General features: G+C 35.0%; 1 protein-coding gene across 1 annotated transcript in view; it reads right to left on the bottom strand.

The window, feature by feature from the left end:
• The window catches only part of PKHD1 (PKHD1, fibrocystin/polyductin), a 413,647-nt gene that overhangs the window by 138,123 nt on the left and 262,853 nt on the right, over positions 1–12,671 (bottom strand). The window contains exon 53 of the mRNA XM_006926447.3: positions 7,512–7,649. Coding sequence (XP_006926509.2) covers positions 7,512–7,649 — 138 coding nt within the window. The remainder of the gene's footprint in view (positions 1–7,511; positions 7,650–12,671) is intronic.

The raw sequence follows: 12,671 nt of genomic DNA, 5'->3' as shown, positions 1-12,671 counted from the left end.
AAAAAAAAAAAAGGCATTGAGCTGAAAGACAGATTTAGATATGTCTATTCATTTCTATATACACTAATCATTCACACCACACATTATCAGAAGCCTACTATGCACTAGGTACTAGGGTTACAAAATGTTATTAAAAAGCCTATCATCTAATATAGAGAAGACATTCAGGACAACATACCATTTTATAACAATAAAATGAATACAATAATAACAATATAAATGAATAGAATGGACCAGAATAAAAGATATACTGAAATCTGCTAAAGGGAGATAGGAAAGGCTTAGAGTAAAGCTAATCCCTGGGCAAAGGCTTAAAGGGTATATATTTAAGGTAACTAAAATAACCTCTAATTCTGGTCTTGCTCTTTACCTAGGAACAAATCAATATTCTCTTTGGATCTATTTTCTTATCCATACAGATGATTCATGGAATCTCTGAGATCTGTAATATCACAGTTATAAATCTTCTGTTGGGGAATTTTTTCAGAAGTCATGTAATGAGTTGCTAAACTAGAATTATAATCCAGGTTTCCAGAAATTCCATATTTTTGAAGCTCCTAAACTAATTTCTATCTTGTTAAAGTCATAATCATGAGATTATCAGAAAGTAGCCATTTTCAGCATTATTTGTACTCATTTGTGTTCTTTAATGCTTTAGAGAGCAACACTGCTTAGCTTAAGATCCAGCCTACATCATGAAACTGTTATCTACTGTTAGCTATTCTCCAGCTACTGTGGCTGCCTCCTTTCTTCCTCACAACTATGTAAAGTACATTCCTACCTCTACCTCAGGACTTTTGCACTACACTTTCTTCTGTCTGAAACTCTTTTGTCCAAATTTTTGCTAGTCTAGCTCTTTTTTGTCTCTATGGTCTGAGGTCAAATTAACTCTTTGGAAAAGTTTTTACTAACTATTTCACCTGTGGTGCCAACATCCAACCTGGACCTCTCCTTAGCTCACACTCCTATTTAGTTTCCTTTAGAGTATGTATTGCCATCTAAAATTATCTTCCACATTTATTTTTCTATTTCATTGTCAGTTTCCTGCAACAAAAGAATGCAAACCAGAATCTTATCTGTTTGCTCCTTTCTGAACATTCAAGTCCTGGGAAAAATGCTTGGCACCGAGTTGGCATTGGGAGAAGGAGTGAGGAAGGAGACAGAGACAGGAACAAACGTATAATAAACTTTGGAAAATCACCATATCAGAGGAATTATTTTCTCCTTAATATCTACTTCTTTTTTTTTTTTTTGCTTCACTTCATCATCCAAAAGAAAGCTTGTTATTCATGAAAACATACAAAGGTTTTATAACATTACGTTTAATATGGATGACTGTTCATTTTCAAACATGAGATTTAATTTATTGAATTGTACTTAAGGCTACATAAAAGCCAAGTAGATGAACTTGTTAAAGAATAGATAAATGGTGGTGAACTAGAAGTTTAGAAGTTTCTATCCGTCAAGTAATGTATTGATTTTTTTTGTTCTACATGCAAAGTAACTTTTTGAGTCAAAACTATGTTTGTTAACCATTATAAAAAAAAAGCTAGAATAAGATGGCCAGTTTTTTTCTTGACTTTCTTTGTTCTCTCCACTGTATATCATGCTACTGACCACTCCTTTTTTTAAGGTAAATTTCTTCCTTTGTTTCAAGATATTATTTTTTTATCATTTCATTTTCTTTCTACCTATATAGCTGTTTTTCTTTCTCCTTCCTGAGCTTCGTTTCTTCTATCCCCCTTAAAAGGCTTGTGCTTCCTAAAATTTCAACTTTGTTCATTATCTCTTCTCTATCTCACACATTTGATGTCACATTTTGGCTGATGACTCGCAAATACTATATTTAGCACAATCTTCTCTCCTGTGCTTTTTCACAAATCCATTTACCCTCTACATGTTAACACTTATACATCCCACTGAAATCTAAATTTGACATGTATCAGTCTATGTATTCAACAAATCCCTGTAAGGAAGGGCTTACTATGTGCCTGACATAAATAAATATTAACTCATTTAATTTTCATAAAATTCTAAAGTAAGCACTATTATTATTTCCATTTCAGTGGTCAAAACCTTGAGACAGAGTTAACTCATGTAATTTACTCAGAGTCACTCAACTAATAAGTGGTGAAAAGAAGATTTCATCCTGGCACTGCCATCGGCCCAGATCTTTAAACCTGAAACCTAGAATACATGCTACAAAAATTTCTCACCTCATATCAAAATTGCCACTAGGTTCTAGTGATTTTATATTTCCTCGATATTTCTCTAATTCATTTTTCTTCTTTAACTCCAGTGCCTTAGTTCAGTCCTTTACAATTTCATTCCTGAAATACCTCAATAGCCTTCTTCACATTTCACTATGCTCCTTCCAATACATCCCCCATACTGACAGGAGTGATCCTTCTAAGAACAAATCTAATCACCTCACTTCCTTGCTTAAAACTATTCAGGGACTACCCACCACCTTCATAATATATCCAAACTCTTTAACATAATGTACAAGAGCAAGACGCTTCATTGGCTACCACAATTCTATAAAGCCTAAATCCAGACATACTCATTCCCTATAATTTCCTGACAGTATAATGCTCATCCATAAATATAAGCCTTTTCATATCTCTTCTTTTATCTTTGAGTCCCTTCTAAGTTGGAAGAGATGACACTTCCAATTAGGTTTTTGTTAGTCTACTACTTCACTGAGCCATCTCTTGAAAGCTAGGTTCATGACTTCTATTTCTGTACTTCCAACTTCTCCCATGGTACTTGGTTCATGTTAGGCAATGAGCAAACAGATGATGAATGAAAGAATGGACACACAAGTAAAACACTTTAAAGTTTATTTTAAGTGTTTTTTCAAACTAATGAGACAACCACTGAACAAGGAATAAAATTGAGTTTGGCATTTGTGATGCAGCTGTAGCCCTCTAAGCAAACCTTTGATCTTAAATTTTCCTTCTAATGCTAGCATTATCATTCTACTCTAAAAGTCAACTGATATCTTTTGCCAGCACCAGTTGCCTTAAAAGCAGGACCACCAAGAGATATAATTCCACAATGTTGGGACTCAGATCAAATGGCATCAGATAGCAGACGTACTCTGGCAATGTTCTGGGCCAATGTCCACATCTATTAAGTTTATTTGCTAACTAGTCTTATTATCTATTTCATGTTGGGATTTCTTTAGAGTGTGGTAGAATTAGACAGATGGGTTGAAAGTCTTCCTTCAGGCATAATACACATAGGATTGGGCAGATGGGAACCAATAATCAACATTGAGGCCTGAAACACATGGACAAAGCCAGGAGAAAAAAGAATACGCCATCGTCTAGTGATAAATAAAAATATAGTTAGAAATAGATAAATTTGAAAATAAGATTTGAAATGTATAAATAGAAATTGGACAGTGGTTCAGTGGCACTTCCCTTCAAAGGTATAGATTTTCAGGCAATAAGTTTTTGCTATAGTGATAAGTACCTCCAGAAATAAAAAAAAGACCAATCTTAACAACAGAAAATGTCAGCCTGAATTAAGTTTTCTAGTAACAAGAACAAGGCTCAGTTTTATTTACTATTTCTATCAGTTAACTGGATAAAAATTTTATAGACTATTTAACAAATGAGCAAATGATATTAATCTGGGAGAAAAAGATCCGAACCCCTCAAATTTCCCCATTGTGGAAATACAAATTTAAATAACAAAATATAGAATTAAGTAAAAAATATTGTACTTAGATGTCCCTAAAACCCAAAGGAAAACTAAATAATTCCTATGCAAGTATACAATGTAGATATGTATTTGAGGCAGCACATATAAAAAAGAGTAGAAATTACAGTTGACAATATAGTTGATAGGACCAGCAGCATGACACAGACAAAGAAGTCAGTTTAATCTTTGGCTGTATTAGTAGGAGAATTGTATCTGTTATAGTTGATGGAAACTGACTGTGCTAAAGAGCTTTCATTTCTAGACACTTCTCTTCTTTACTCTGCTCAGTGCCCCCGGATGCTGCAGCCCTGCACTTGGGTTTGCCCAAATGATAGCATGAACCAGAAACAAGAGAGGAGAGAGTGAGATCAGGTTATGTATTCGCATAGGTTCTTCCTGGCACTGAGTGAGCCCCAGCCATTCAAAAGTTCATGCTGCACTCTGGCAACCAGCACCACTCCTCTTCCTCCATCTCTGATTCTGGTGATGACTTCCTTTCCTTATTCCTTTAGGGAAAAACATGGTAAGGATTCTCTGCTGTTACTAGCCCTGGGGTATGACATTTGGATTTTGTAAATGGTTTCTTTATCAAAATCTATTCAAATTCTCCAATATAGTATGATACTCATTTCCTGCAGGTACCCTGACAGATTAACATTTACTAAACACCTATTATGTGCCACGCTTTTAGTAGGAGCCATTATGTTTAAGGGTTTCAACACCCCTTCAAATTAGGTTTTATTGTTGCCATATACTTTACAGATGAAGGAATGTCGGTGTCTTGAGGTTGATTTGTTTTAGGCCAAACAAAAAATAGGTGGACAAGCTGGATGTGATCCCAAGCTGTCTGATTTAGAGCCAGTGCTATTAACTACTATACTTGTTTCATTCTGTTCAGAATAAGTCAGGTCTTATTCTTATTCTTGTCTTTTCCCCTTGGCTTCATACTTTCAGAGAAATTAGACAAGTGTTAGGAAGTGTGAGGAGATCTCGTAATTCTGAGAAATGTGGAGAGAATGCAAATTTGTAAAATCTTTCTAGAAAGTGATTTGACAGTATGTACCAAGGATCTTAAAACATGCACTTATCCTTAGGCCCATTAACTCTATTTATAAAAGTCTATTCTAAGGAAATAATCAGAGATATGAATAATGATTTAAATGCTAAGATGTTCATTGCAGAGTAAGTTACAAGGGCAAAAAATATATGAGATAACCTTGATGTTCAACAACAGTAAAATAATTAACTAGATTATTATACATGTATGTATATGTATATATTCACATAGATATGAAATATTAACACTATTAAAATTGTGTCTTAGAGGGAACCCTTACATGCTGCTAGTGAAAGTATAAATTGATGCAGCTACTATGAAAAACAGTATGAAGTTTCCTCAGGAAATTAAGAATAAAGCCACCATATGACCCAGCAATCCTTTTTCAGGGTATCTACTTGAAAAAGTTGGAAACATTTATTCATAATGATAAATGTATCCCTATATTCATTGCAGTATTATTTACAATAGTCAAGACATGGAAACAATCAAAATGTCCTTCACTGAATGACTGGATAAAGAAGATGTGGTATATATATACAATGAAATACTACTCGGTCGTAAAAAAGATAAAATATTGCCATTTGCAACAACATCGATGGATCTTGAGAGCATTATACTAAGTGAAATAATTCAGATGGGAAAGGATAAGAATCTCATGATTTCATTCGTGTGGGATTAAAACAGAAAGCAATAAACAAATAAAACAAATAAACTAACAAAAAAAACCCTCATAGATACAAACAACAGAATGGTGGTTACCAGAGAGAAGGAGGGGTATGGGAAAGATAGAGAAAATAAAAGGAATCGAATACAAGGTGACAGAAGAAGACTTCAGGTGGTGAGCACACAATAAAATTTGCAGTTGTATTATAAAGTCGTACACCTGAAATTTATATATTATTAAACAATGTTACCCCAATAAATTTAATTTAAAAGATTACATTTTGGAAATAGAATGAGTTGAGGAAATTTTTACATTGTTAACATAAGATTCAAAAGATTATCAAACTATGTAGGAAAAAAAAATTAAGACAAGACTAAGAAATGTTAACTGTGATTATCTTTACATTTAGGAATATGAGTGATTACTTCATTTCTACTACATAACCTTCTATTGCTTTTCTGTATTTTTGTTTTGCACAATAGACTGAAAAAAATAAAACGAATTTTAAAACATCAATAACTATGATTAAAATGATAAAACTATATAACGATGATGATGATGATTAAAGTAACTATTATTTAATTATGGTTAAAATGATAGGAACTGTATAATCTAAAAAAGAGCAGATTTGAGAAAATGTGAATGAAGGGCTATTAAAGATAAGGGAATTTGACAGTTATCCTATATGGATCAAATAGAAGAACCTGAACCAATAAAAATTAGAAGAAGACAGAATTTGGCTTAATAGAAAGAAAATAATTCTAATAGGATTTTTAAAAGCAGGAACAGGTTGTCTCAAAATGTTTGATTTTTCTGTCACTGAAACAATTCAAGAAGAGGTTTGATCACAATTTTTCAGGAATCTTTTTATAGTGATTAAGTTTTAACAGTAGTTAGGTCTAGAATTTTTTCCCACCAGAGATTTTAAAATTTGAATGCTACTGAACAACAGTATCTAAATATTTTCTCACCATCAGAGACTTATATCTTTGGAATAAGGTATTATTGTTTCTGGGAATTGTTTTAATCTCCTTTTGGGGAGCAAAAATAGAATGCCTCGCTAAGTTCAAAAGTAGTCCCTTTGTGAGCAGGACACATGTCTTTTCATCACAGTACACTTATTGCCTACAACAGTTCCAAGTACACAGTCAACCTATAACAACTCATGTTTGTTTGTTTGTTTGTTTGTTTAATTTTAAAAAACCAGTGGACCAGTCCTGGTTAATACACTACCCCAGATCCACTCCACCCTGCCTGTTCCTTGGTGTCAACAACATACCTCACTTCCCAAATGGAGGAGCCTCATCTCCCAGCACCCACTGGGTTTCTTACCCCTCCACTAGCTGCATAGGTAGCCACAAAACATAACAAAGAAAGACAGAGGAGTTAATGGGTTTGAGGGTGTACCAGGTGAATTATCTGCCTTCTCCCAAGCTTTCTCCACTACTGTCCCAGGATGTAGTGGTTCTATAAAGGCTTCTCTCAAGGCATGTCACATAGCCAAGCAAACAGCCATGTTTCCTTTTAGAAGCTGTGGCCACCTTGTGTTTGTTTTCTCTCTTTTCTTCTTCATTTCTTTTCCCTTTACTCCCACTTCGCTGTGATTATTTGCCCCAGTAAAGCATTGACACATAAGCTTTGTTTCAAGTTTGTTTTTTCAAGGATCTGTATTAAGATAGCAACTGAAATTTTATTGTGAGTTAGTTGATCAAAGGATAACAAATCCATTCTATGAGATCATTTGAAAAAGTGAGCTGCAGGTAAATTTTCATACAAAGAAATAAAGGGAGAATTGATCTGTGGCCTGGAGGAGGCAAAAAGAGCCCTGGAATGAGCCGCAGCATGGGGCCAGAAACATGGCCTGATGACAGTAGGTGGACATGAGAGAATAACCAATAAGAGTCACCTCTATCTCTGTCTAAAGCTTGCCAAAGAAAAGCTTTACTAGTAAACTCACTGCCTTAATCCTCCCCAAACTCCATTAAGCAAACTGCTGGATGATACCATCATTTCCCAAGGCCTTTCTCACAGAGCTTAATTCTCATTATGCTCTCAATCCTGATGCCCATTACTCACCAACTTTCAGCTCACCACCTACGATGACCATGCATGCCACACTCAGAATGTTGCTTCTGTCCACAGGGAATTCTAAAGTCCCCATCACATAGAGGCCTTTGAGAAATGGAAGATCTGTATCCACGAAGACAGTTCTGTCTACAAAAGAAAAATAAATTGCTTACATGTGTAACCAAAACAAGAATTGCCTTCTCTCTTCCATTAATGTACTCTGCAGTTCTCCAGGAAATTCAAGAGCTGCTTATGTTATTACCTATGCCAAGACAGGTGCAGTATCTGGAAGAATAAATAGTTTGGCAAAAGCTAGGCCTTAATAAAAAGGTGGTAGGGTGTTGGTGGGGGCCAGGGGAGGGGGAGGCATGATTAATAAATTCTGCCATTGCTTAACAAACCAAGTATTATAGCCAAAAGGCATTGCTTATGCTCCAAACAGCTGTCTGAAGCCTACCTTAGTGCAAATGTACAGATGAAGTTCCAATCGTTTTTCCTGTCTCTTCACTTTGGCTTTAGTTTCAGAGAGGTAGAGAATCACAGAAATGATCTTGGCCTCCGAAGTCAGACTAATTGGATGTGAATCCCAGCTCTGCTATTTACTAACTATGTAGACTAACAACTTTACCTCTTTGGGCCTCAGCTTTCTAATCTATGAAATAAGGATAATAATAAAAATATCTGCTTCATTCATAGGGTTTTTGTGAGGGTTAAATGAGTTAATATACTTATACAGTACTAGTAAGCTATTCTCAATGCTCCAGTTCCCACATGTAAAGCAAAGTGTTCTCTATGTGCTCAATAAGTTCTGAATATTTTCATTATTTGTATGGTTGTCCATTAGCCTGGAATGCTTGTAGAGCTCATTGGACAACATAAAACTTATTCTTCATCTCCTCTTTTATAGATAGTCTCCATACAACTTCAGAAGAATCAGAAGTGTTCTAAAAGTAACAACACAGTAATAAATGAATAAAAATTCTTGTTTAAAACAGTAAATATTTTACATATGCCGAAGTACTATATTACTTTCTGAGGCTTAGAAATATTTCAACACAAATTAAACATATCAAATAAATATTTCTACTTAAATTTCAAGTACAATAATCACTGACACATGTACAGATTTTTAATGAATATTGTACACAAAATCTTATGGCTTATTTCAGGAAACAATGCACCCTGCTGTTCTTAAGAAACCGCTCCCCAAATTAGCTTCTCACGAGTTGTCTTTTCTAGTTCCTGCCTACTTCCCTAGTTTTAAGACAGTCACACTTTCCTGTAGCAGAGACTATAAGGTTGTAAACCAATAATTTCCCTTTTCCTCCTGGGTTCAGATTTAGGCTACTTTTTCCAAATTCTTTTGCAATTAGATGAAGCCATGTGACTGAGTTGTAGTTAGTAAAATGTAGGCAGAATCGAAGTGTAACATCTTTAGGCCTGGTCTATAAATTCTCCTATACGTGCTTTCTCCTTCCCCTTGACTGAACAGTAGAAAAGCGGTTCTCAAGGTATGGTCATGATCCAACAGCATCAACACCACCCACTCATCCATCGGAATCAGCCTAAGTTTTAGCTCTCCTAGTTAGCCATTCTCAGTCTCACCACTGGATCCACCACTCCCCCTGTGGAAATCTCTCTTTCTTTCACTTTCTAATAAAACTTTGTACATTCTTATGATAGAGCACTAAAACACATTATTGTAATTACATAAATATTATTGTATGTGAGGAGGCAACTGTCACTGGGCTGGTCTGAGCATAATTATATCTTTCCCTCCTATTATCACTTCCTCAGGTAAAGAGGCTATCTATCTATTTTTAAAAATCCCTAGTGCTTACTGTGACATCAAAGATAAAGACATTAAATAAATGTTGTCCAGATCTGTTGAGTTTAATTTCCTGCACACCTTAAACTCAAGAGTTTATTAGTGACATATAAAACGAATAATCAGGCTAAACACATGAAAATAAATAAATAAATTTCACCTCTGGTACTTTACAAACATGCAAAAGAAGACTGAAATATCTAGAGAATGTTTTAGGTTTAACGCGCATTTTATGGGTTTATGACTTTAATATGACTTAAAAGCACGACAGAAATTATTTTAAGAATGCACTTTTGAAAATAAAAGTTCTACACAAATGGCCTTTACCTCTTCCAACTTATGATGTATTCTACCAATGTTTGGCTGTTGGACCTGATTGTACAAAACAATTAAATTGCTTCAACAAATGCTTTCTATCATCCACATAGTACTCATACAAACATAAAAGCATATTAGCCACCTTCTAAACGTATGCTTTAGTTAAATGTGACAATTACATGAAATGTAAATTTCCCCGTGGTCTTTATCCCATAACCTCTTAGAAGAAAAAATTTTTAATTGCCCTGCCCACTCCAAATATACAAACAAATTTCCCACAAATCATAGATAGCCCAGCTATTATAAGCTCCATGAGAACGGAAACCATAGCAGGCATTCTTACTTTTATTTGCTTGGCACCTAGTACAATACCTATAATAACTTATGATATTCCAGGTGCTTAAAATTAACACCAAAGAACACATACATGTGCACACACACACACACAGACACCACAAATAAAATTCAATAACTATCAGAGGAAAAGTATAAAATAAAGACAAGAGTCGAAACGTTGCTCTTCCTTCAGTGTCACCTTTCTCTGAAATTGCCTAGATCTGCCTATTCACCATTTTTCTTTCCTATTTTCTTTCCCCATGATATGTCAAATCTTTCTGGGTAGCAGAAATTCAAAGATGAGTAAGGCGTGTTTCCCATCATCAGATGAAGACAAATAAGCAAATAACTGCAATGCAATATATTTGAATGATAATATACCTTTTTTTTTTTACTATGTGGAGGTTGACCCCATCTTCATTCTCATCTACTTCAAAATGGAAAATCTATCGATATGCCTCTTAAAACAAAATTTTGCTGAAATAAAATAAACATATGGCTTAAAAAGATTTTTATAAAGGAATCCCACTTTTATCACAATAACAGAGATTATAGCTATCGTTGCAGTAACAAAAGAATTTATCCTAATGTAGACTCCAGAGAAGATCAGCTGCAGGTTCAAATTGACCAACCCTCAGCTGTAATGGTAGGTTTTGGAGAATTTCTCTTTTCCAGGTATAGAAAGTTAAAATCAAAGTACCACGTTCTCGAGAAGTAGCACTTTTTCCATGAAATTACTCAAACTTCAGAAAAATCACTCAGAAAGAGTTACTTATACAACTCACTTAAAAACCCGAATGATAGACTACCTCTGATTTAACTGTGGCCCAATACTTTTCATCTTATCTTGACTTGGCCAAGGCTATTCCATTCTCCTCTGTCAGTGACCAATCTATCCTACTTAAGAGAATGAACACTGGCATATGGAGGGAACCATCTGGAATTTCTGTTGCTCAATGGGAGGCTGATGGGAGAACAGATCTGGAAAGAGACTCCAAAAAGAATTAATGAGTACCAGATGTAATTAAAGACTGCTTTTCCCCCCAAAGGAGCTCAGGACCAGCCATGGGGTGGTGCCTTTTGGTTCCAAATTATACCCTCTTTCTACTCGTTCATCCATCAAGCACTAAACATCCCACCATCTTTATCCCAGTACCATTTGCCAAGCAGTGTTTTGTTTTGTTTTGTTTTGTTTTGTTTACAGAAAGGATTGTATTTTGACAATTACAAAGATAAAGCTTTAGAAATAATATTGGGAAAGTTAACACATTAAGAAGGAATCACCTAAATCTCCCCATGTATCAAATGCAACAACAAAAGCAACAATAAAAAAGAGGCTTTAGTCTTCTAGAAATGCATTAGCTATCCTTAAGACAAAAAACCTGAGCCAATTCAAAAGGCAGATGTCTCTGATAGAGGGTTTCAGCTTCCTTTGAATCAAGAATACTCTGACTACTATAGTTACAAAGCATTCCATATAATTTGAACACTAGATTTAAACTCAATTTTTTTCCCCAGCAAAGTCAGGGAATCAAGGTCACTATTGTGTAGCATTCCAAGGGTCTGACACTTGTCTAAATCCTGTAGAAATGAGATCAAGGGCGAAGGGCACAGATCTTGGGAATAATGATGGGGTCACATGAACAGACATAATTTAGGGCGGGCAGACCCACTGCTTGTATAGTATTCACTGTATCAGGCCCCATAACTTAGGTGGTGAAGACAGTTTCCACTACAACTCTGCTATTGTCAGGAACACAGCCTACACCAGCTTTGGACATAGCTCAGACTTCTGAGGGAGAGCGATGGCATGCAAGGGCAGAGCAAGACATACAAGGACATACAAGGACTATTTGTGGGCTTGTTATTTTCCATTATGAACCTTCCATAATTAATGAGTTTATTTCTACATTCAGTTTTGAACCCAATACATTTCCATAAATTTGTGAACCAATGGAAAAATAAATTTTAATGCCATTGGAATCACTATTTAATGACCCAATTCTCCTTTATAAAAAAGAAGACTATTTTTAGCTCTAAAGTGACTACTTTAAATATACATATTTACATAATGATTGGTGGTATTTTTTTTTCTCTTGTAGTCGTCTTTAACTTTTGGCGAATCTAACAATTTATCCAAATGGTCGATCACAATTTATGAGAAAGGCTGGCGTATCCAAAAAAAATACTCCTAAAACAGAATAAAAGTTCTCATATATAAATCATTCACGGGTATTAAAAAAAGGAAACGTGATTGAAAATTAATGTCAAGTAGACTTACAGAGATGATGATATCTATTTATCAAGAATCCATTCTCTTGCGGAAAAAAAGCAGAACAAAGAAGTGCTAGAAGATAGGATGCATTCTTTCTATAACTAAATTCTTATCAACATACTGCTAACTTTATAATCTGCTTTTTTCATCAAATCTACACAGGTGGTTTCTTTATTCTAATCTGCTTATCATTTTTTAAAAAATTGGTCTTAAAAATAGGCAGAAGAGGCAGTTTTCAAAGTGCCCAGAGGCATATAACTCAAGACTGAAAGCCAGCTTGCTTAAACCTTGAAGAAAAACCATCTGCCTGCTTGGTGTGTATGTATGTGGATGCGGGGGAGGTAAGGTGGGAGGAAAAAAATCTCTCCTCGTTCTCACCTCATGGGAAGAGTCCAATTTAAATTTTGAATAA

The sequence above is a fragment of the Pteropus alecto genome, unplaced genomic scaffold, assembly GCF_000325575.1.
Source record: "Pteropus alecto unplaced genomic scaffold, ASM32557v1 scaffold7, whole genome shotgun sequence".
NCBI lineage: Eukaryota > Metazoa > Chordata > Mammalia > Chiroptera > Pteropodidae > Pteropus > Pteropus alecto.
The sequence above is the reverse complement of the archived record's forward strand: the minus strand, read 5'-3'. Positions and strand labels throughout refer to the sequence as shown.